Source organism: Meleagris gallopavo, chromosome 5, assembly GCF_000146605.3.
Source record: "Meleagris gallopavo isolate NT-WF06-2002-E0010 breed Aviagen turkey brand Nicholas breeding stock chromosome 5, Turkey_5.1, whole genome shotgun sequence".
NCBI lineage: Eukaryota > Metazoa > Chordata > Aves > Galliformes > Phasianidae > Meleagris > Meleagris gallopavo.
In genome coordinates this window covers 27100854-27123159 of record NC_015015.2, presented here as the reverse complement: position 1 = coordinate 27123159, position 22306 = coordinate 27100854, and the positions used below count along the sequence as shown (strand labels likewise).

General features: G+C 43.8%; 1 protein-coding gene across 1 annotated transcript in view; it reads left to right on the top strand.

Moving 5' to 3' along the window:
- GALNT16 (polypeptide N-acetylgalactosaminyltransferase 16) overlaps positions 1-21664 on the top strand; it is a 52069-nt gene extending 30405 nt beyond the window's left edge. The window contains exons 5-15 of the mRNA XM_031553663.1: positions 368-433; positions 1273-1394; positions 3098-3185; positions 4801-4885; positions 5902-6005; positions 8731-8857; positions 9786-9878; positions 11986-12069; positions 12320-12461; positions 13914-14030; positions 20277-21664. Coding sequence (XP_031409523.1) covers positions 368-433; positions 1273-1394; positions 3098-3185; positions 4801-4885; positions 5902-6005; positions 8731-8857; positions 9786-9878; positions 11986-12069; positions 12320-12461; positions 13914-14030; positions 20277-20414 — 1166 coding nt within the window. The 3' untranslated portion in view covers positions 20415-21664. The remainder of the gene's footprint in view (positions 1-367; positions 434-1272; positions 1395-3097; positions 3186-4800; positions 4886-5901; positions 6006-8730; positions 8858-9785; positions 9879-11985; positions 12070-12319; positions 12462-13913; positions 14031-20276) is intronic.
- Positions 21665-22306: the final 642 nt, after the last annotated feature.

Genomic DNA, 22306 nt, shown 5'->3' with positions numbered 1-22306 from the left:
TTACTTGGCACTTCTGCAGTTTGCAGCTCTGGCTCCCTATGGTCCCTCCGTTTCATCAAAGCCATCCACTCAGTGCCATGTTGCCAGCACATGCCCCGTTATTCTTGTGAAATGCTAAGTGCAGGAGGATGGAGGCCTGGACTACCAGAGCGTCAGGAGGCACAGGCTCAGCTGTCTGAGGTGGGCAGTGGGCAAGCAGTGCTCTTTTGTGTACCCTTCAAACAGGAGGACTGCGGCCATCAGGCTGATATTAAGTGAAAGCAGAAATTCCCCTCCCATGGAGATACAATAGAACAGTTAATTGGAGCTCTCTATTGAAGCCAAATAATTCATGTGTATGTACCAAATGTTTTTTGCCTTCCTTAAGCTGAGGACTGTCAGCTCCTTACCAAGATCCCCAAGGTCAAGTGTCTACGAAACATCCGTCGAGAAGGTGAGTGTGGAAGCTTTGTAGGTACAAAGATTTGGTGGATTTGCCCACATGGCCCTGTTTGCCTGCCAGCTGTGTGCGTGTTGTTTCTTACTGTTATGGTTTGTTTTTATCAGTATAAGGGCTTGGTATCCTAATGTTGGAAGCTCTATGAACAGAGAACCTGGTTTATCAACTCTCAGTCTTCGGGGCTCTCAATTTAAATAATGAGTGCTGTCCAGAGACCCTGGGTAGAACAAGGACTGCATTTTAAGATCTTTGTGAATATAGGTGCAGATGGAAGTCCTGTTTCCAGGTTAATTTCTAAAGCTGTCTGTGTACACTGGGTCTGGAGCAAGGATCTGAAAGGGGAGATGGGAGCCACTGTTCAGTGCATGAAAGTTATCTCAGGTGGCAGGGTGTCTGTAAGAAAGTGTGGAAGTATCTGAGAGCCAGAGTGGTACCTCTAACCACAAGGCAGAGTAAAGAAGGAAAGGGAATAGATAAGAAGGAAGAAAGGCAGTGAGAGAATAGAGTGTGTTCCTGTGGAAGTGGTGAGAGAAGCAGCAGGGTGCTCTGATAGAGAAGACACTGTGAGAAGGGCTGGAGGGGTAGGGAACTGGCATCAAGGCAGGAACCAGGTGAGAGTTCAGTGGCATGAACAGAAGTGGCAGATGAGGTCATTCCTTGTGTGTTGGAAGGGCTCATATTTGATGTTGCTCCCAGGCGGTGCCCTGCCAAAGCTGCTTTCTGCTCCTGACAGAGGTAAAGTCCACAAAAAGTATTTTGGTTTCTGCAAGACGCTCAGCTGTTTACCCTTCTAACCTTTCTTCCCTTCTTCTGCTGTCCTTTCCCCCTTGCAGGGCTGATTCGTTCTCGGGTGCGAGGAGCTGAAGTGGCCACTGCTGACATCCTCACCTTCTTAGACAGTCACTGTGAAGTCAACAGTGAGTGGCTGCAGCCCATGCTTCAGAGAGTGAAAGAGGTGAGCACCATCTCTCTGCTCTGAGCTGGACAGGGCTAGCGTGTCTGGGACTGAAGAATCCTGTGCTCTCAGGTGCCTTGAGCAGTGCCAGCAAGGACAGAGCCTTACCAAGTAGCCTTTCTCAGGCAGATGGAAGTACACCCTGAGCTAGATGGGCAGCAGATTCCTGATGGGCTTCTTGCATTCTCTTGCCAACATAGCAGGGCAGCAGGTGCTGAGTGATGAGATGCAGTGGTGAATAATTGAACCACCAACCTGTACCTCAGCTGTCCTGCAGGTGTTGTGCTTCTGTTCTGCCTGTACATAGGATAGTGACCTCAGCACACGCTGGGCAACTTTTCCATGGCTGCTATCTCCCTTGTTGCTGGACCTTCCCCTCTGTCTTGTCACTGCCAAAACTTTCCTTCCACTAATGCTCCTGCTGAGCTGCCAACAGAAACCACCTGCATGTAGGCAGCTTCCCAGCACAAAAGAACTGCCTGTGCATGTGGGGATGTACCTTTGCTGGTTCAGTTCAGAAAGGATTGGTGTGATCTGGACTGTCACCCTGGTTGCACTGTAGGGCTGGAGAGCAAAACATGGCTCTGCTAAAAGAGAAATGGGAGGGGTAAAGGGAGAAGTGTTAGCCCTGCTTGCAAGAAGACTTAGCTCTGCTTGCAAGGGGCTGGGATTGTTCCCCTCCTTTGAAACAGAGGATTCTATGGAGTAATGGGCTCCAGAAAAAGGAGTTTGAGTCTTTTATGCTGACTCGTATCCATGTCTGGCTTAAACTGGAAGAAGGTGAAACTTCAGGAATGATGACTTAAAAGCTTCCACTTTTTAGTCCTGCTCAGTAAATCCTCTATCTCAGAAGCCCATAAATATTTACTTCTGCCTTTTAAGTCAACATACAACATGGGGTTCCTAAGCAGTGTGAGTGCTGTGCTGCCAGGATAGGTTTAAGAGCAGGATTCAGGCCTTAGTGATACACTCTTCCTGCAGTTGTCACTGTGCGAAGGGCAATCTGCACGAACAACAGGCTTTTGATGGTTGTGCCCTGCTGGCCAAGCAGAAAAAGCTACTGTAAGGCATAAAATGGACGTTTGGTAGGAAGGTTTTGGAGGCTGTCAAGTGATAGCAAGATACTGGCTTTGGCATTACCAGCTCTCTGTTTCATCTTAGATTTCAGCTTTCGAAAGAATTTCTTCAGTGCTGTGGTGGAAACCTATTACAATCTCAAATTCTGTTTATTATAAGGATTGCAAAGTAAAACCACCCTTACAGCCAGTGAAGTATCCCAATTCCTTAATATTAAGATATTATATATTTTTCAGTTTGCAATTGTTTCTGGTCTGATCACAATGAGTTAATTCAAGGATGGCTGAGCTGAAATCAGTAGATAACAAAAACAAGCACAAAACCTTTGGGACAATGATTCATGTCCTGTATCTTGGGTAGGAAATAGAGCTGTGTCTTGGCAGCACTTCTGGGTATGTGGGACCCTTGCCTCATTCTCTTTATCCATGGTGTACACTTGGCTAATACCCAACCTTCTCCATTTGGACATAGTGTACATCACTCACTGTTCAGCTGTCAAAACTATACTGGAAAAGCCAAATAAAAATTTGCATGCTACATGTTTTTTTTATGATCTCTAGCAGCTTTTCCAGACCCTCGAGAAATACCTGACTGCTTTATTTACCCCCTTTCTCTGTCCCTTTCAGGATTATACCCGAGTGGTGAGTCCAATCATTGATGTTATCAGCCTGGATAACTTTGCCTACCTGGCAGCATCAGCAGATCTGAGGGGAGGTAGGTATAATTAATGCTTTTGTGATAGTTAAGCCTGAGGGATGTTGCTTAAAAAATAATTGATGTCCACTTCAGCTTTAAAAAAAAAAAAGAAATGATGCTCTTTTCTGATGGGTTTTCTGTCCTCCTTTTCCTGGAAATTGCTAAGTTGGATATTTTGCAGAGTTGAAATAAAGTCCAAATATGGTTTTATTCTTGAGCTTGCATCAGCATCATGGTATTTTGCAGTTTCAGGGCTTAGCTAACTGATATGCTTTATCAGTGTATCCTCTGGCCACTTCACCTCCTGTCAGCAAGTGAACAGTAGAATTTTTGGGCTATGGCATTCAGGCCAAGCAGCCAGACGTGGAACACCCTCCTCTGCTTTCACATGCTCATAAACCAGGGAGATCACTCTTTATAATTTACAGTAAAGGAAGAAAGGTGATACCAAATAAAATAGGTGAAAGCCACTTCTACAAACTCTTCTCTCTTCTTATATTCCTTGTGGTCCATCTGGCATCTTGGGCTGTTGTGATGTAATTTGCTCCTTGGGAAAGACCCACTAAAATAATGAAGAGGAGATTAAATTCTGCACGTGTGCACAACATTGCCAGGCTCTGTCTACTCCGTTTGATGTTGAAGTGCTGTGGCAGTGCTCTGGTTCTGCAACATCACATGGACTGCATGTGAATATGAACCTTTGCAATCCCTTGGAAGCTGCTCCTTTGGTGCTACTGCAGATGAGGATTCAGAGGGCATCTGAACTTCTGTGTGTATGTTTTTGGACATGAGAGCAATTCACTTCCTGGTAGTTATTCAGGTAGCACATACTGCCTAGGGCTTGTCCTGCCTTCTTCTCTGCTAGCTTTCCCAGGCAAGAATTGCTTTCAGCTTAGAGTTCAGAGAAAAGCTCCTACCTTGTGTGAGTCTGGTTTGCAAACAGTCCCTACACTGTATGTATGTTGGAGTCTGACACTCACTTCAGTTGCTTGCTTCTATTGCCAGGACTCACCTGAAAACCACCACTCTCCTAGCAGCTGAACCCTCTTATGACTGTTCCTGTGGTTGCCTGTAGTGTTGTGGCTAGAGGAAATGTAGGTAGCTGCATTTCACTGCTGCACTGGTCGCTCACTGAAGGCTACTCACTCAGTGGCTAACCTCAACAGGATATAGTGCTAGTGTCTGTGATGTGCTCAGCTCTCCACCACAGGCCAATTATAAATAAACAGTAGGCTTGGATGTTAAAATGGTTAAAATGACCTGCAAGCCTTTGTTCCCAGAATACATTACATCCCACAAAGTGCTGTGATTAAAGCCGAATAACTCTGGCAGACAGGGAAGTGTAAAACAGACTGGCCAAAATGCAACAACCCTAATTAGTATGTGTCACTCTGACAACACTCTCCTGAGCATGCGGAGTGGAACTGATCAGTCCTGTACAGCTGAGGGATGAAGATGCCAAGACAAAATTGGCAACTTCTTGGCTACATTAAGATAAACTCTTCCCCTTTTGGCTGGACTGCAAGGGGTGTTGAGAAAGGAAAGTAGGTGCTGCCTGTGATGTAAAGGTGGGGGCTGAAGCTAGTAGAAAGCCAAAAACAAAACCTGTCTGGCGTGTTTCTTTTCTTCTCAGGATTTGATTGGAGCCTTCACTTTAAGTGGGAGCAGATTCCTATAGAGCAGAAGATGTCCAGAACAGACCCAACTCAGTCTATAAGGTAGCTATCTCTGATGGACTGTGTGCAGACCTTCAAATGCCTTTACTGAGCCTTTGCCTTTATGGCAAGAAGTGCAAAGGGTTGTCTTGCTGGGGATATGATATCACTGTTTTTACTTGATAAAGGCAAACTTTTCATGTTATTTCTAAAGAAATCTTGAATGCAGCGATACCCTAATTCTTCGAGTATTGCTTCCTGAATACTATAGGAATAGCAACTATATAGTTTCATTGGCTTGTAGCTGTGCTATCCCAACAAGCCACCTCTTCCTGTTCTATATTTGTTTTATGGTTTCCCGCAACACTCTGAATGCCTCCAGAAATCATTTTTAATTACCTCTGTCTTCTAGGTGAGGAATTAAGGAAAGAAGCAGCTAAACAATCACCTCAGGAAATGTAAAGCTGGGCTAGGAGCTTAATCTCACATATTAATTTGAGCACAGAATTAACCTTCTCTCCTAAATAAGTGTGTCCACACAAAAACAGATTGTGTTGGCTGCAGCGGTTATTGCCAGCCTTGCTGCTGTGTGTGTGGTTCTGAGGGATATAGAACATGAAAAATCCTGGTATAAAAAATCACAGTGCTCAGCTCCCTGCTTGTAACAGAAGTGCCATTTTATTCCTTTGTGTAATTTGTGAGTCTCTGTTTTGCACTCAAGAAGTATCCAGAAGTACATACAGCCAAGCCACTCACACCATGTCTAGTTGGTGAATGCAGCCATCAGACAATACCTCTTGTCATTCCTACACTGTGTGTATTTGTATAAATGCAAAAGACACAGCATTATTCATGTAGTGCTTGCAGTACAGTCTAACAAAGGACAGGGGAGGATCTAGCGAGGGGCATCTCAGCAAAGCAGGAACGTGATCAGCAGACTTCTGTTTTCCTGTTTTGAATGAGAGAGATGGTTTGTCAGGCCTGCACAATTGTCCCCCTCTAAAATGAAGATGGTAGTGATGGTGGTGCTGTACGCACACGAGTATGTATTTAATATGGGCTTGTGCTTTCTTTTCCAGAACCCCTGTCATAGCAGGAGGCATCTTTGTGATTAACAAATCCTGGTTTAACCACCTGGGAAAATATGATACTCAAATGGACATCTGGGGAGGAGAAAATTTTGGTAAGCTTACAGTGTCCAGGGAATGACACACTAATGCAGACCATTTCCCAGTATTCATTACTTAGCAGAGCTCTTCTTTCAAGATCTGCATGTTGATAGAAGATTACAGATATTATCAGACTATCACCACTTGGGTCAGAATTTTATGTCAGTTTTGCACAAGGTAAACAGAGGCCCTTTGATATCAGGGCTATCACTGTCTTATATGCATATGCAGCATTGTATGAGTGCATCTACAGTACAAACAAATTAAAAATAGTAATTAAAAAAACCCCTCTCCTAATGTTTAAGTTGTTGCTTATTTTTGGAGAATATTCCTGCAGTCAGCCTCTGAGCTTCACCTGTGTAAAAGCTGAAAATCCCCAAAGCAGTGAAAGAATACTTATTTAGGCTTTTCATTGTCTGCTGCTGCCCATCAAGGAGCCTAGCACTGTTTTTTGGTGCGTATGTCCATAGCTGATGTGAAAGCAGAGCTCTCTGCAGTAAGTGGCAGTAAATTACCTGCACACCCACAGCTTTTCTTGCACATAGAGGTGATGAAAACTTCCGCAGAACTGTTTTATTTGCCTTCAAACCGCTCTCATAAAGCCTGGCAATGGCTGGGCCAGGCTGTGTGGGATTGGGCTTGCCAGTTTTGCCTTGTGCAGTTTCCATTAAGTTTGTTGCCCCTCATCACTTGGCTCTTATCCTGAACCTTGACTCTTTTACAAAAGCAAGGCTCAGTGCACAATGCATATAATGGGGTATAATGGGGTCCATCCCTGAGATGCGTTGCTACAATGGCAATGTGATGATGGCAATGGGAAAATATTTTACTTTATTTTTTCCCCCAAACTAACATTTCTTCAGCTCTTCAGCATAATATGAGGCAGTAATTTCTACATTTAGCTTGTTTCTCTTACGTAGCAGATGAACAGAAACAAACAATTTCACAACAAAAAGTTCATTTTCCTTGAAAAGGTATTTAGAATGTTCAATTTCCACTTTGAAAGAAATGTTTTCCATACTTAACGGAAATCTAGTTTTTGTGATGAAGGAAAAGTGTTGATTATGTTCTGAAACACTTTTTTACTACGCATTACAATTTTGAGTGGAAAGCAATTGTTTAGATAAGGTCACCTTTTGATGGGTGAGCTGAAAGAGTAGCTCTGGCTAGTCTGGGTGGGTGAGAATGGCCACAAAGGCCATTTTCAATAAATTTTTCCTTGGAAACTTTTTTCCTGTGAGGAAACAATGTAAGAGAAAGTTTTAAAAGACACAGAGCTGGACAAGCAGGTACATAGGAATGGTCAGGTAGTGATTATCAGCTGCCAAAGTATTCTTCCAGTTGGATGTGAGTAGGTAAGAACATTTTTCAAGTATTATGGGGAAAAGCCACAGCAATAAAATCATTTAAAGCATATACGGGCAAGGTCGGGTGCTGGAAAATACATAGCAAAAAAATCTCGTATGTTTTTCATTAAAAAAAAATGGATGAAAGTCCTTAATATATTATGCTTGATCTCCATTTTCTATTTTGTGCCAAAAATCTGCATCCTTTCTCCCCACTGTTAAAGAATTGCCATTTGCAAACCTGGTCATGCAAAGTCTTGGGAAATGGACATTGCTTTAAATAAAACATGCTAGCTTGAGAATTTTGTTTTTGTAATAGGCCAGAATGAATCAGAACCTCATTTGAGGAGGGCAATTGCCACCTGGACACAATACCAGATAGAAACTTATATCTTGTGTTTTTGTTGTTTTTGTTTTTGTTGTTCTTTTTGTTTGTTTGTTTTTGAGTCCTTCCTCTCTTCAAAGCTGTAGGAAAAATTGAGGGAGAAACTGCAACTAGTAAGAAATGACACAAACTACAGATAACTACGTAGAAGTTGGATTAAATACACCATCTCTTCCTCCCCTTCAAAAAAATCCCACAACCATCCAACCACCAAACAGCCAGACAAGTAAACTACCATGCTGTTTAAACAACCTTTCCCAGGAGCTGTAGAGGAAAGCTATGGAGAAAGATGAAGGGTGGGATGATGTTAGTGTGTGCGCGTGCTTTGAAACAGCCATTAGATCTGGATGCACTGTTTCTTTTTTAATTTCTAAACATCAGAGCCATAATTCAGGCAGGGAGACCACAAGTGAAAAAGTAAAACTTTTGAAGTAATCAGTCTATGTAATCTGAAGCTCTCGTGGCAGAGGCTTCATCTGAAGTCCCAATCAATTACTCAGTTAATTTTCATAGAGGACGTGCTTCCTATGCCTTCATCTTGTTCTCTTCTTTCTCCTTTGTCTCCTAAACTCCTTCTCTTCCTCATGTGATTTGCTTCATCTAGTAAATTCTTCATTTGTTTTTCTTCCACTCATTTTCAAGGTGGGTGAGTTGCAGAAGCTCAGAGCAAGGTGGGTGTGGAGGTGATCTTGATCTGTTACCGAATGCTGTCCTGAAAGCCTGAATACAGCCGCTAGGATCTGGTCAAATGGAAAGGTGTCTCACTGAAATGCTCAGAGGCCCAAACAGTGGAGTGGTATTGGAGAAGGCCAGGACAGGAGTTGCCTGTTTTAACAAAAGGCAGAGGGATTTTTCCTCTTGTACCATGGCATCACTTTTTCTGGTTTTACTTTGTAGTAAATACATCTAGAGCAGAGGGACAAGGATTTCAGGCACACTGCTGAGGTTACTCTTTTTGGAAATGCTGATGATCTGATTTCAACTGTATGACTCTTCGGTCTCTTCCAGAGCTCTCTTTCCGAGTGTGGATGTGTGGTGGCAGCTTGGAGATTGTTCCCTGCAGTCGCGTGGGACATGTGTTCAGGAAACGCCATCCCTATGACTTCCCTGAAGGCAATGCACTAACTTACATCAAGTAGGTGGTAACAGTCACGTCACCTTGATATTGGGCATCTCTAAATCAGCCTGAATTCTTTATTGTCTTTCTCCCTGCTGACAGAGAACAACTTGTGGCTGAGCATCTGTTCTCAAGGGGAAGATGAGTTGCTGTTGGTCTATGCACAATGTTCCCTCTCTGTTCCCTGTTGTTTGTATTACTACATCTTGCTTTTCCTCGCTCTGCAATGGTGGAAGGGAGCAATGCCCCAGGGAGAGACCCCGGCCACCTCCCAGTGACACATACCTGGGTATCAGCACTCCTTAGATGTCTCTGAGCTGCTTTCAAGTCCAGAGATCCTACTGAGCTGTGTGTGTGCTGAGATGAGCCCTGTGGACAACTTGCAGGACAGAGGGGAAGAGAAAAATGATGAGACCAGTGAAGTACTGGAGCAGAGTCCCAGAGAGGTGATGAAATCTCCATCCTTGGAAATTTCAGAACTCATTCAGGCAAGGTTTTGAGCAGTGTAGCCTAGCCTGAAGTTAGTTCTGCTTTCTGCAGGAGGATTGTATCAGGTCATAACTAGAGTTGCTTTCCAAGCTGAGTTATTCCATGGTAACATTTTAATCTGGAGAAAGGGGGCAGAGTGGTGGCGACCAGTCAGACCAGTTACTTCTACAGTGGGAGCATATGTGAAAGAAATCATGATAAACAATGTTTTGTTGTGTTTTATTTATTTATTTATTTATTTATTTTTATATTCTGAACTGTAGTATCCCCACAAGGCTTTGTAGAGTTAACACATTCAGTCTAAATCTGACTGTGGTGCCCACTTTATTTCGTATCTAGTGCTATTCCCAACTCCCCCCTGGCAGACAGGCCCTGGGTCTGCCCGTGTAGCTCTTGTTTGACAGGAAGGCAGGTTCTCCAGCAGCACTCAGCAAAGCATCCCCTTGTTCCCATGTAGGAACACTAAGCGCACAGCGGAGGTGTGGATGGATGAATACAAGCAGTATTACTATGAAGCCCGGCCATCAGCCATTGGCAAGTCATATGGAAGGTAAGCTGCTCCCAGACCTCACTAGGAGGACTCTAGTAAGCCACTTGCTAGCAAGAAATATTTATTGGATCTTCTCTGGCTCTGAATGTGGTAAAGAGAAACAGAGATGCTCTGAATTGCTGGCTTGCCAAGAGTGTTACAGCTCAAGTGTCTGACTAACATATTTTCTTCTAATTCACTTCATTTTTCCTCCAGTAGTCCTGCATAAATCATTTGTTAGGGGAAGGCCAAAGTGAGCTGTAGTGAAATTAAAATGCCAGGCTTTTTAAGGGGATAAGAATATTTTCTAATACAGCATGCATGTGTTCTGGAAATGTGAGCTATGCAGTTACTAGAGCTTGATGTACATGCAGAACCCAGGGCCACGCAGAGCTAGCCGGCACTCAGGGCAAATTGCTACCTGGTGTGCTCCCCTCTTTGCTGATGAGTGGATGAGGTGGTTTGCTCATTTTGTAAGGTTGGACAGAGCATGGCCAATGGTGAGACATCTGATTATGCTGAAACATAATCTGGTTGTGACTGGTCTCTAGCACCTTCTGAGCCCACTTCTGTAAAGAACTGTTTCTTGCCACATCCTAGATCTGCTAGATAACACATATATATATCTGCTAGATATGTATCTGCTGGCCACGTAAGTCTCACTATTATGGGCTTTTTAGAGTTGTGATCCGAAAATCATTGAACATCAAAATTTGGGATGAGAGGAGAGCTGGTTCTCTGTATCAAATACCTCTGATTTCCAGGTGAACGTTAAAAACATCCTTGGAGGCATATGCCTCTCTCTTGTATCCCCTGTGATCAAATGACTGTTGTATCAGCTGGAGGACTTGTCAAATGTGATGGTGCCTCAGATGTGTAACTACATGCACTGGATAATGATGCATCTACTACTTATGTGGTAACAAGCAGGTTTGATCTGGCCCATACAGACTTCTCATTGTACATCCTGATATTGCCATGACAATAGCTTTACCTACCTAATTTTTCTGTCTTTGTATTGACTGCAGCAGCCAGACTGAGGCCAAATAGTAAGCAGTGCTCCTACTGGTAAAAGAAACTGTAGTATTGCATATTGAACTTGCATATATCACTATTGTGTCTTAGGGCCTGAACCTGCAGTTTTTGTTTGCATGTATTTCCTACCAGATCTACAGACAGCAATGGCCAAGTAAGAGCTGAAGCAGATCTGTTGGTTTTCGATTTGGGGTGATTTCTTGACCTGTAGTGACAGCCCTGCGAACCTGCATTATTTATCTAGATTTAGAATGCAAATGTCTCTGACACCATCAAAAGGTCCGAGAATTGACCTTCTTTCCCCACAATTTAGATGCAGCTGTAAGATCCACATAACTACGCCTGAGATATGGATGGCCTCTGTGGGCTGAGGATGTCAAGGAATATATCTGGGTATATCTGAAAGTCCTTTCCAAGACACAGTTGTAGCAGTATAGCTTGAAGAGGATGGTCCCTAATTTCACTACTCAGTGGGACTGCTCAAGCCATCCAAAGCCAAGGAGGTCAGAGTTGGAAGGACTGCTACAGCAGGCAGTTACAGGGTGCTGAGTTAATTTCCTCTTACCTTCTTTCTCAAAACTGCCTAAGAAGAAATCGCTTTGGTTTATAGGTTTGCAGTCTAACCTGAGACTACAGCTGCTGCCATGTCCCCTTACTTCTGGCAGCCACAGGGATGAGCCATTTGTGTATACCATAAGGTAAATGCTTTCTAGGCCTTTTCAGGAGCTGATGGTTGTGTAAGTTTCATTGAATGCTTCTACAGAGGCACCCGGAGGCTGAAATGCTTTCTCAGTCTTACAGTACGTTTACATGCACTGTGTTATTTTAACATTGTAGAACATGGACCCTAGCATCTTTCTGAACCAAAGGAAGTGCAAGAATTGCTCTCCAAAGGCATTTGTTTCTTTCTTTTCAATGTTCCCCTCCTGCCTGTCTATTCTTCTTCACCTCAGGTCACTGCTAGTGCTCTGAACCCAGTAACAACTAGAAGAGAATGAGCAAGGGTGGAAAACTATGCAGTCCCCCTCAGACTTCTTGGCTGCTCTTGATTGTCCCCCTTCCTCCTGGTCACTGTGTGTGTCTGTGTTTTCAGTATTGCAGACCGAGTGGAGCAGCGCCGCAAACTGAACTGTAAATCCTTCCAGTGGTATCTGGAGAAGGTTTATCCTGAGCTGAAGTGAGTCCGATCTCAGTTTCCAAAATTCCTGAAGGAATTGGGGGAGGTGGTTCACAACAAGAAACTGAGCTGTGGCAGCAGCCGGACAAAAAAAAAAAAAAAAAAAAGAGACTTGGAAAAGATCTTCTCTGTTCTTTGTGGTTAGAGGGGGCTGTGTTTCAGACAGGGACCAGTTATGCTTTTCTAAGTATGTAAGTGCTTTGTACTTCTTTGTTTATTAAGTGCCTTAAAAATGTTATTCTACTTCAAGGGTTCCTGAGAAAGACTTGATTCCAGGAATAATTAGACAAGGAGGAAACTGTCTGGAGTCTTGGGCACAGGATACCACAGGGAATACGTTGGCTGGCATCGGAAACTGTAAAGGGACAGTGAACAATCCACCCGTCACTCAGGTAAGATGGGCTTTAGCTTGGTGCTTTCCTTCTTCCTCTGCCCCCTTTATGTATTGCCAGTGATTGAAAAGGTATCTCTGGCCTTTTTGGATTTGTATAGAGATGAATAAAAGAAGAATTTGGCCCTATTAGTGGTTTTAGTAATAAACAGGAAAAGAAGCTGTGGCCATCTCAGAGCTCTGCTATCTCAACAGACACAACAGTTAGGCATGGGGTAGGAAGGACTTTGTCATTCAGACAGAGGCAACAGGTAACACTTGAATGTTCAGAGGCCTGACTGGTCTGTGCAGTAAACTCATGGCCAGAATTTGAATTGCGTGGTGATCACTACTCAGACCATGGCTTGGGTATGCTCTGCTTCATCTCCTGCCCTTGGGGCTATGACTTTTCTACGAGAACCAGTCCTGGGGTGTACTTGGCTGGTACCCAGGCATGCAGGCTACGAGATTTCCCCAGGATCATAAACGTTTCTTAGTCTACCACTTCAGCTGTAGCTGCAGGTGGTTTGAACTGTGCGTTTTGCAGATGTGTTTCAGTGTAATGCCCAAGCAGAATTTAAATAGACAAGACCTCAGCTGCGTTAATTTGGTGCAGCTCCTCTAACAGTAGAGCTGTGCTGGTTTATATCAGCTGAGGATTTATGCTCAGTCTCTTCTTGTGGTAGTCTAAGCAGCAGAGAAGCAGCTTGAGAAAGATAAGTGTCACAGTGGGATATTTTATGCCAGAAAATACATATTCACATCTGTTAACTGTTGGAAACCAGTTTTCAGCCAGAGTTCAACATGCCATTTAATCTTACTCATTGTTCCATGTCATTACTGTTTAAAATCTCCACAATGTACTGCGTTTGTGTTTCCTCTTTGGAGAATATATAATAAGAGTATTTGATTGGGTCAAGCATCCTTCAAGTGAGAGAAGGGAAAAATGAAGTCTGAGCTTTATGTGTGCTGGTGATATTTGTAAGCCCATAGATATCGTTACATGTGTTTTGCTTCATTTGATAATATATAGATCTCAGTTACTCATTATAGAACATGTTTGTTATGTAAAATATGCAGAAGCAGTTGCACATCATGTAAATCATGAGGCTTGTGGCCTCCATGCTATATAGGCTTGACTCTGTAAAGCTGCAGAGCATGGAGTCACAAGGGATCCAAGGTTAATCAAGCAGCTCAGAAGGCCAGAAAAGCCAGCTGTAGGTTTTGAAATAGTCATGGTGTGTCAAGACAGAGCATAAACTTCTGATCAGGTGAGGACTTCAGCCGTAGTCTTTCCAGGGAGCCTTTGATTAGTGTTGAAGAAAATATTCAGATTCTTGTACTATCTAACAAGAGAAACAAAACAAAACAAAACAAAAAACAAAAACAAAAAAAACCACACAAAAAACTTCTTTCATTTTGTCACCATTGTGATCATAATGGAACCTTTCTTTTTCCCTTTCTTTTGCCAAAGGAGTGGGCATTCAGTGACCCTCTAATTAGACAGCAGGACAAGTGTCTTTCCATTACTTCCTTTTCTACCGGCTCTCAAATCACACTGGAAGCCTGCAATCAAAAAGATGGCAGACAGGTAACTGTGCACCTTTGTTAATCTCTTCACTGTCACATACCAGTGTTCCTACAGCGGTGAGTCTGCAGGTGCAAACCCAGTATTACCAAAGTGTGTCAAAGTCCCTGCCGTCTCTGCATCTCCCTCTCTGGTGTGCTTCATATGAATGGACATATGACATTACCTGCGACCAAAGAGAATGCAGACTACCCCGGTGTGCGAGTATCCAGCCCAGTGGCACCCACTGTCACCGTGAATATAACGGGTAGACTCTTTGTTTAGATTAGCCTTGCAAGGATATCCTAGGTGAGCTGTGCTTGCCTGCTCCTTTTTCCTTTTTCTTGTTGATAACCATTCACCCTCTTGCTATGTAATTAGGTCACTTAGCTTCCTCTTAGGTGCCTTGCAGCATTTTCCTCCCTGGCAGCAAAGAGGACTCTAGCAGCTGCCAAAATCAACTCTTTCCCTCCTCCTGTGTCATGGAAGGACAAGGGCCCTCTGGAGGGGTGTGGAGTACAGGCTCTATTAGCCAGAAGAGAGATTAATCCACATTTACACATCAGGTTCATTCTGCCGCTGGAGTGTAGGATTTATTGATCCTTGATGTGGTGATTATATACAGGCTCATTATAGAGACACGCAGGATGTGATCTGTTGTTTTCCATTACCTAATGTGAACAAACTGCACTTAAATCGAGGACTTGACCTGGCAGATGATTTAGCTGACTGACTGTAAGCAAGGATTTTGTTTAAGCATTTCAAACAATTAGAGACCGATTTGATTCGCAGCTGCCATTCCAAATCCTGCTGTGGCTGAGTGGATGAGGTGGGGATGAAGTGGAAGAACAGCATGTGAATTCTTAATCTAATTAGGGTTAGTATGCTCTGAAATTTTGGGGTTGCCTGGAAGAAAGATCCCGAAAGCCAGATCCATACACAGTGTTCAAGTCTGTCACGTTCTTGGGGAATGTTGCTATGGTATTTTCCTTCCATAAACACGACAGTAATAATAGTTAATATTGGATTTTAATTAGTTAAAGTCAGTCATCTTTGCAAACTGACCCATTCTTTCTCCTCTGCCTCACTTCTAGGAGGACGACATGCATCTAATGCAATGCTTTCTGCTCATTTTGGGAACTGACTTTCTTTGCCAATTCCCATTTAGAGTGGGAGGTGAAACTAATAGCTCTTACATGGGTCATCTGGGTTAGCAAGGCAGGGTTCTGGTGACAAAGAAGCAAGATAGGGAGACAGTTTGCTCCTCCTGAGCTGGCAACTTGCAGAACCCTGCCTAGCATGTTACCCAAGCCCAGCTCTCAGTGTTTACAAAGTTCAATTTCAGGATGACATCAACTGCTATGAAATTTTAAAGCTCTAAATGGAACAGCAAAGCTGGGGGAAACAAATTCCCCCACTTTACAGCTTGGCAGGCTCCCCATGGGTGTGAGGTGTTAATGATGGGGCATAGCAGTCTTTTCAAACTACGCATAGGTGTAGCCATTCCTCAGTTCAAGCAAGCTTCTCAGAACATCAGAGAGGCTGACCAGGGATCAAGGAAGGGAGTTGAGCTACCTCAGAGAAGTGGAAGTGGCAAGGGAGAACCCTGAGTGGAAGAGAGTGAGCACGTGTTATCCTAGGAGGGAATGGCAGCATGATGAAACTCAGATTTGATCATCTCTGGTATCACTGTTGTAAGAGGTCTTTGGTGGAAGGCATTTGGGCTTTCCTGGATTTAGATGTCATGCTTATGGCTGAGTCACTCAAAAGCCAAGATCTATGACAAAAGGCAAGACAAGTGATGGCTTTGTTTGTTGTTGTCACCATAGCAGGTTGTTTAGATCTTTACAGCAGCACCATAGAGTTCCTAATGCCGCTTTCTGCTTTCAGATGTACTGAATCTGTGCCCATGCTACACAGCTGTTGTACATAAAGCTTGTCCACAGGGAAGAGAATTTTGTTGTTTTTTCTTGAGTGCTAACAACAATCTCATGTCCATCTGACATATATATACTCTTGCTTTAAAGCATTATGAACTGTATCCATGGAGTATTATCTCGAAATAACCCTAGAGTCTTGCAGGCAGAATGATGCTAGAGACAATGCTCCAAATTTAGATGATTTTTTATTCTGTTAGGATCTTTCCTTGGGCTGAAAGGAACCAGCAACAAAACCTATTAGCGCCATGATCTTGTTGATCATTCAACAGCAGCAGCCGGCTCTGCTAGCACAAGATCAGCCAAGAGCTGTTGTGCATAATCAGAACTAGATTTCAAGGCAGATGGATGTAATCCATAATGTTATTTGGAGAACAGCATTTTTTACTTGAATGCACAGTAAATTATTGCCTTTAGGTTTTGTTTTGGCTCTGACTGATAGTGGGAGTGGTATTTTAATTTGTATTATAGTGAGGACAAATAGAAGGCAAAGTGAGAGTCAGACACTAAAACAACAGAATAAAAATGAGAAACATTGGCACAGTATTTCCCAACAGAACCAGAAACGTTCTGAGAAATCTTGTTAAACAGCCATATTTCATGAAAATGTGCTGAAGTAAGTGACTCCTGCCTGAAAATAAGGACATTTGTTTTTCTGGTGAGACACCCAGTATATGAAGTGCTGTGTGCCTTTCGATGTGATTGAGAATTTTTTCCCACCTTTCTTCTCAATGTCTCCTATTATCTGGGTGCAAATACAGCTTCATACAGACTTTCAGAGAAAAGGAGTGAAGACCTGTCTGTTCTGGAAGCAACTTACTCAGCAACTTCATGATAATAAGCAGATAAAACATTTCTTGCAATATGCCATAGCTTTGAAAGCAATTTTTAGGAAACAAGATTTTCTTTTGCAGTTATGCAAATTTAAGAGCTCAGAGTTGGAGATGGTACCTCCTGGATGCTAGTGTGAGCTTTTCTATCACACTCTCTCTGCTCTCTTGTTTAAAAATTAGTTCATTGTCTTCAACACCAGCTTCAGGTTGCCCATGGCTCTGCAAATACATTCAGTTATCAGTTCTCCCTATGTCTCTGAGGCATCTCAGTCCTAATCAGCAACATCTGCTCTTCCCAGCCGTGTTTCCTGAGCTTGGCCAACTCCATTACATTTTCAGGGTTACATGGCTGTTGTCAGTATTTGAAATAAATCTTGGACTGATTGGGTTGCTGTGGATTAAAAACCCTTTTGATTATCCTGAGAAATTACAGTACTGTTAACACTTCCATCTCTATAAATTGGGCTGTATTTCACCAACTGGTGGATGAGAACTTGCTGTTTCTGTCTTTTCTCTTAGTGACTGCACACGGAGTTCTTCTATCCAACAGCCTCAAGGAACTTTACATGGAATGAGGAGAGCGGAGGGAGGGTCAATATTTCAATCAAAATATTGTTTCTTTTTTCCATCTCCACTCCAAACCTGCTGTAACCAGTAAACTGTATTAGCTCCATGTGCATGTGGGAGATTGAGAAAGATTTTCAAGCCAAAACTTTTTCCAGCTCTTCCAAGAGCTTCCCTTGTTCCAAGTACAGCCCAGTCAAAGCCATCTGTGGATAAGAGAGAAGATTCCCAGTAAAGTTTGGCTGTGTATACAGGAATTAACTATTGCTTATGCTTTTTTCTATTTTCCCTAAAGATGAAGACCATCGCTGCAATTTATAAGCTAGCTGTCCAAGCTCTGATTGTGGTCTTTGGAGAAAACTGAGCCCTCCCTGGAGGTGTTTGCATTTTGGGCCTCTCCTTAAGTATAACAATAGCTGACTAATTTAGACTTTGGTGCCCAGCTCTGAGGGGACTGAAGGTGAGAGACAAACATGTAATCTCCTGTTTCCATCTATTTCTACTGCCCATCTTCCTTAAGGGTGTGAGATGGAATATGTCCCTGTAGGGTCAGCTCCTGGGCTGTTGCTGGCAATTCTATGGCAGTCATGCAGCGAGGTCTTGTGAAAGGCTCAGGTGAAATCAGGGGAGCTTATTGGGTTTGTCATGGAGAGCAGCAGAACAGTTTTTGAGCAGGATGAGCAGATGTCCATCATTTTGAAAATATCACCTCTGAGAAATGAAGGAGCCCAATTTTAGCTTTGACTGGCAGTGTGCTCTATAATAGCTTCGTACATGGCACCTGCCAGAGCCTGGATGAGGTTCACGTTTAATTCTGCCACCTTCTCAGTGTTTGTCCCCTCTTCCCTATCCTTACCATCCTCTGCTGAAACAGAGGGACCTAAAGTGACTGGAACTGTGCTGCTCACTGGAAGCTGATTGATCTGGTACCGTTCATTAGCAGCAGAAGTTGTGCTCTGTTGAGTATTTGCTGGTGTCTTGCTGTGTCTGTTGCTGTAGACTCTTTCTGCAGGCAGCACAGAGGGTGTCTGCTCAGTATGGAGAGACCACTCAACAGCAGGTCTCTGATCTGGAGGAATAATGTGTGAGAGTCTCCCACAGCTGCCAGGTTTCTCCTGAGCAGCTGGGAGAAAGAAGAAAAAAAGCACCTCTTGTACAACTACAGAGGCAGGGATGAGGATGAAGGGCAAGGAAGAGTTTCCCTTAGCACAGTAGGTATGCTTTGAAGCAGGGAGTTGGGGAAGGGCAAAAGGCTCTTTACGGAGGTATCTGTGACCCTGGGAAATGGTGATAGGCAGGGGGGCATTGCAGACAGATAACACCCGCTAGGCAGCATGTTGCTTTATGGTATTAACTCTTCCTCAGCTCCGTGCAGCAAAACTGCTGCCAGATGAAAGCTGGATGGCTCTGGGATCTGTCTAGACACTGGGATGCAGCACCTGGTGAGGGTATTGGAGGCTCCTCTGTAAGCACAGACTGTTTTGGGTCTTCCTTTGCATCACCGCTACCTTTCTCTGTATGCCTGTTAAAATCTTCTTTCTTCCTGCTGTACAAACAGTACTCCTTATATAGTGTCCCATTATTCAGGACTAGCAGCCATGACAAAGTAATCATCCACCTATTATTTAATCTTGAAAAAGGAATATGAGATAAAAAAGTGACATTACTCCAGGATTTGCAACTGCCCTGCTCTCCAAGAAGTTGGACCAGAATGCAGATCTGAAAGAAAGCTGCCAGCAATATGTGAATGTACCTGGTTGTCTTAAAACACACAGCACGTGGTAATCTAAGCTGCTTGCTGTGTTACGCAGGAATTAAAATGTCGGCAGGTTTTGACATCATCTGGATATCACGGGATTTTTTTTAATCCTTTCTGTGTAGCATTTCTCCAACAGACTTCAGGTCCATCAATGCTGCCAAGGTGTTTCTTTTTCCTCATCAGTCACAAGAATTAGCCAAAACATCCTCACAGTACCCCTCAGCTGTTGTCTGATTGAGTCGCTTGTGACAGTGATGGCAAAAATGCCAGAAGCCTGTAGCACTCAATCTAATAACCTTAATAATCTAATAATCTAATGCTGGTCCTAGGTGTGCTCCATGGGAGGGAAATGGAACAGCCTCACCTGGGGGGTCCTAAGTCCACAGACTTCTTTTTTTTTTTTTTTCTTTCCCCCACTATTCTATCACCCTCAATGGTCCTGGTTCTTCCAGCAGAGACGGAGGGGTACAGCCTTTTCCCAGCAGAATTTGCAGTGCAATGTTAGGAGATATGTTTTGTTTCCTGAAAAGCAGCAAAAACAAAGTAGGTCTTCAGGAAAGGGTTGTGAGGGGAGGTGTGTGGAAATGCTCTGATAGCAGCTGGCCCAGAGGACACTACTGCTGAAAGCAAAGTGATATGTGCTGAGCAGCTGTTGGATGGGCACTTAGAAATGTTTTTAGGGCAGATAAGATTATGAACAATGAGCTGATGAGGATGCAGGAGGTATGATGAATCTTCAGTGTATTTCTGATTAAAATCTTGGATTTGATGAGAGAAGAGATACAATCTAATCAAACAGCAAGTAGTGTGATCTTTGCTTTCTGTGCATTGGAAAGAAACCAAAGAAGTGTTTCAAAGTGATCTCAGTGCTTAGAGGTGCAGGGCATAGAACAGTGGGGAAATTTATAATACTTTTGGAAATGCCATGAGTTGATTATTTTGTGTTGTCTGCCTTTTAGATGCTTCTGAACATCTGGTCCTATAAACCAGATGAACTCAAACTTGAGATATTATTAATACAAGAAAACAGTGCCTTGGAAATGCTACCAATACCCAGATTTTCCAGTTTCCCCACTTGTTGAGGTGTATTTGAGGTTTATGCTCAGCATTTCTCTTCAAGCATGAAGGCACAGTTACCTAATGAAATGGAAGTAACAGTGTACTTCTCTCCTCACAGAAGTGGAAGATGAAAGGCAGTTTCATTCAACACTTTGTCAGCGGTCTCTGCCTGGAAAACCAGACTGGGAGAGTGGTGACCAACCCTTGCCAAGCAGATGTACCCGGCCAACAGTGGGAGCTGCTGCAAGCAACATGATGGTAGCACAGAGATCTCCTTGTTTCTTTGTGCATGAGACTTTGGGAACAAAGAGGAATGGTTTTGTTTGTCTGACACTAAATGTTTTCATTGTGCCCATCAGCAAGCCACCATTTCAGCTGAGCACTTGGTGTTTTTGAGCTTTCAGAGAAGAAGCTGTGGGTGAGAGCGGAATGAGGAGAGTTGTTGAAATCAGCCATCTGTTGTTTTAAGTTCTCCTTTGCAGCTGATGTCCATACACAACAGCACCCAGAGAGGGGAGAGCACCTAGCCTCTAATACTCCAAGCGACCAGAACTACCTTGCAGCTCTCCCCCTTTCCAGTCCTTTCTCTGCATCCAGACTCCATGACCCTCAGTGCAACAGCTTGGACAATGCTTGTACAAACATGGGTAGCTCTTTGTCTTCCCTAGCATTTCACTTTAATGTCATGCATCATTCATGCATGTGTGCTGGTGTGCTGCAGTGAAGACTGGCCCGAAGATAAGCCAATGTGATAAGCGGAGGTGCGGGGCCTGAGGGAGGTTTGTAACATGTCAGTGGGAGGCCCGCACCTTCCTCTACCATTAGCAGCTGCCCTTCAGCCAGATGGACTGAGCTTGGGAAATGGGATATAAGGCTGACCAACCAGGTGGAAAAGGGCCAGCTTGTTTTAGCAGCATAACCAGGGATTCTGGAGGGCACTATTCCCTGCTGAATTCCTGCTTCCAGTTTTCTATGGGTGGTAGACCAGCCCTGCCTCTCTGAGCCCAGCAGGACCTGGGTTTGGGGCACCATGCTCCTGGGGAGCTGCCCCTTGGTGGTCAGTGTGTACTGGTGCTCTGGGATACTAGGCAAGCCAGGGCTGTTCGCTGACTGCTTTTTCTGCCCACAGTACCTCACACCAAAGGCAGTGTGTAGTCCTTGTGGGAATGATCCAGTATGACAAGCCATCCAGCCCCTTTGTCTGCTTGCTTTTTCCCCTCTATCTGAAAGAGGAGCTGAAAAGACCCAGAGCTGATCCACTTGCAAGGCCTGGCTTCCCTTCCAGGAGGTACCCTGGGGGAGTTGGTTGGTGAAGCTGAAACTGCTCCAGCACAAATACTGCCACAGTATAAGTCTGCCCTGTGAAGTGTCTCCTCTGTATGCTGTAAATACTGATGGCAGTGGTGTCTCTAGCTCGCATCCCAGCCCTGTTCCCAGTTACCACTCAGCTGGGATGCCTATCAATGCAAAGAAAGGGACACAAATAAATAAATCTCCACAACATTGCTTTGGCGCTTCAGTTTTGTATGCCAGCTCCCCCTCCCCCCAATCCTCCAAGGGTTATACAGGGGCCATTTTCGGAGTATGTTTGTCTGTGTCCTTTCTAGTCAGGTATAGAAGAGGAGGAGGATCATTTGTGTTCTGAACAACGGCTATGTTTGATCATGATTGTCTCCCTTTCTAATTCTTTCTTGTAGTTTGGTATTACCCCAAACAGATGACAAAAGAACAGATACTGTTCTTCATACATATGTTTGCATGTGTTCAGAAGTGCTTGTGTGAGAACTGGAGGTACTTTTTTTCTCTTCTGGCTTGTTGTTTTATTTAAAAAATGAAGTCGTTCAGGTGCCAGGAGCCTTTTTCCCGTTTCCACCTCCACTTTGACATCAGCTCACCATGTTGACACCAGTTAGCTGGCTGAATGACCTGCCTGCATGGGGAATGCTCAGGAGACAGTTCCCTTTGGCCCTGAGCTTGAGGCATGCTGCAGCTGTACTTATGTGTGGGAGCAGTGGTACTGGCTGCAGAGACTTCTGTTTCGCTGTGGAGATGCTTTTGGGCCTGAACCACTGAGGCCACAAATTTAGGAAGCAGGAAAGAGCAAAGAAGGAAAGAAAATGGCTTAGGAAAGGAAAGAGGAAAGACAGA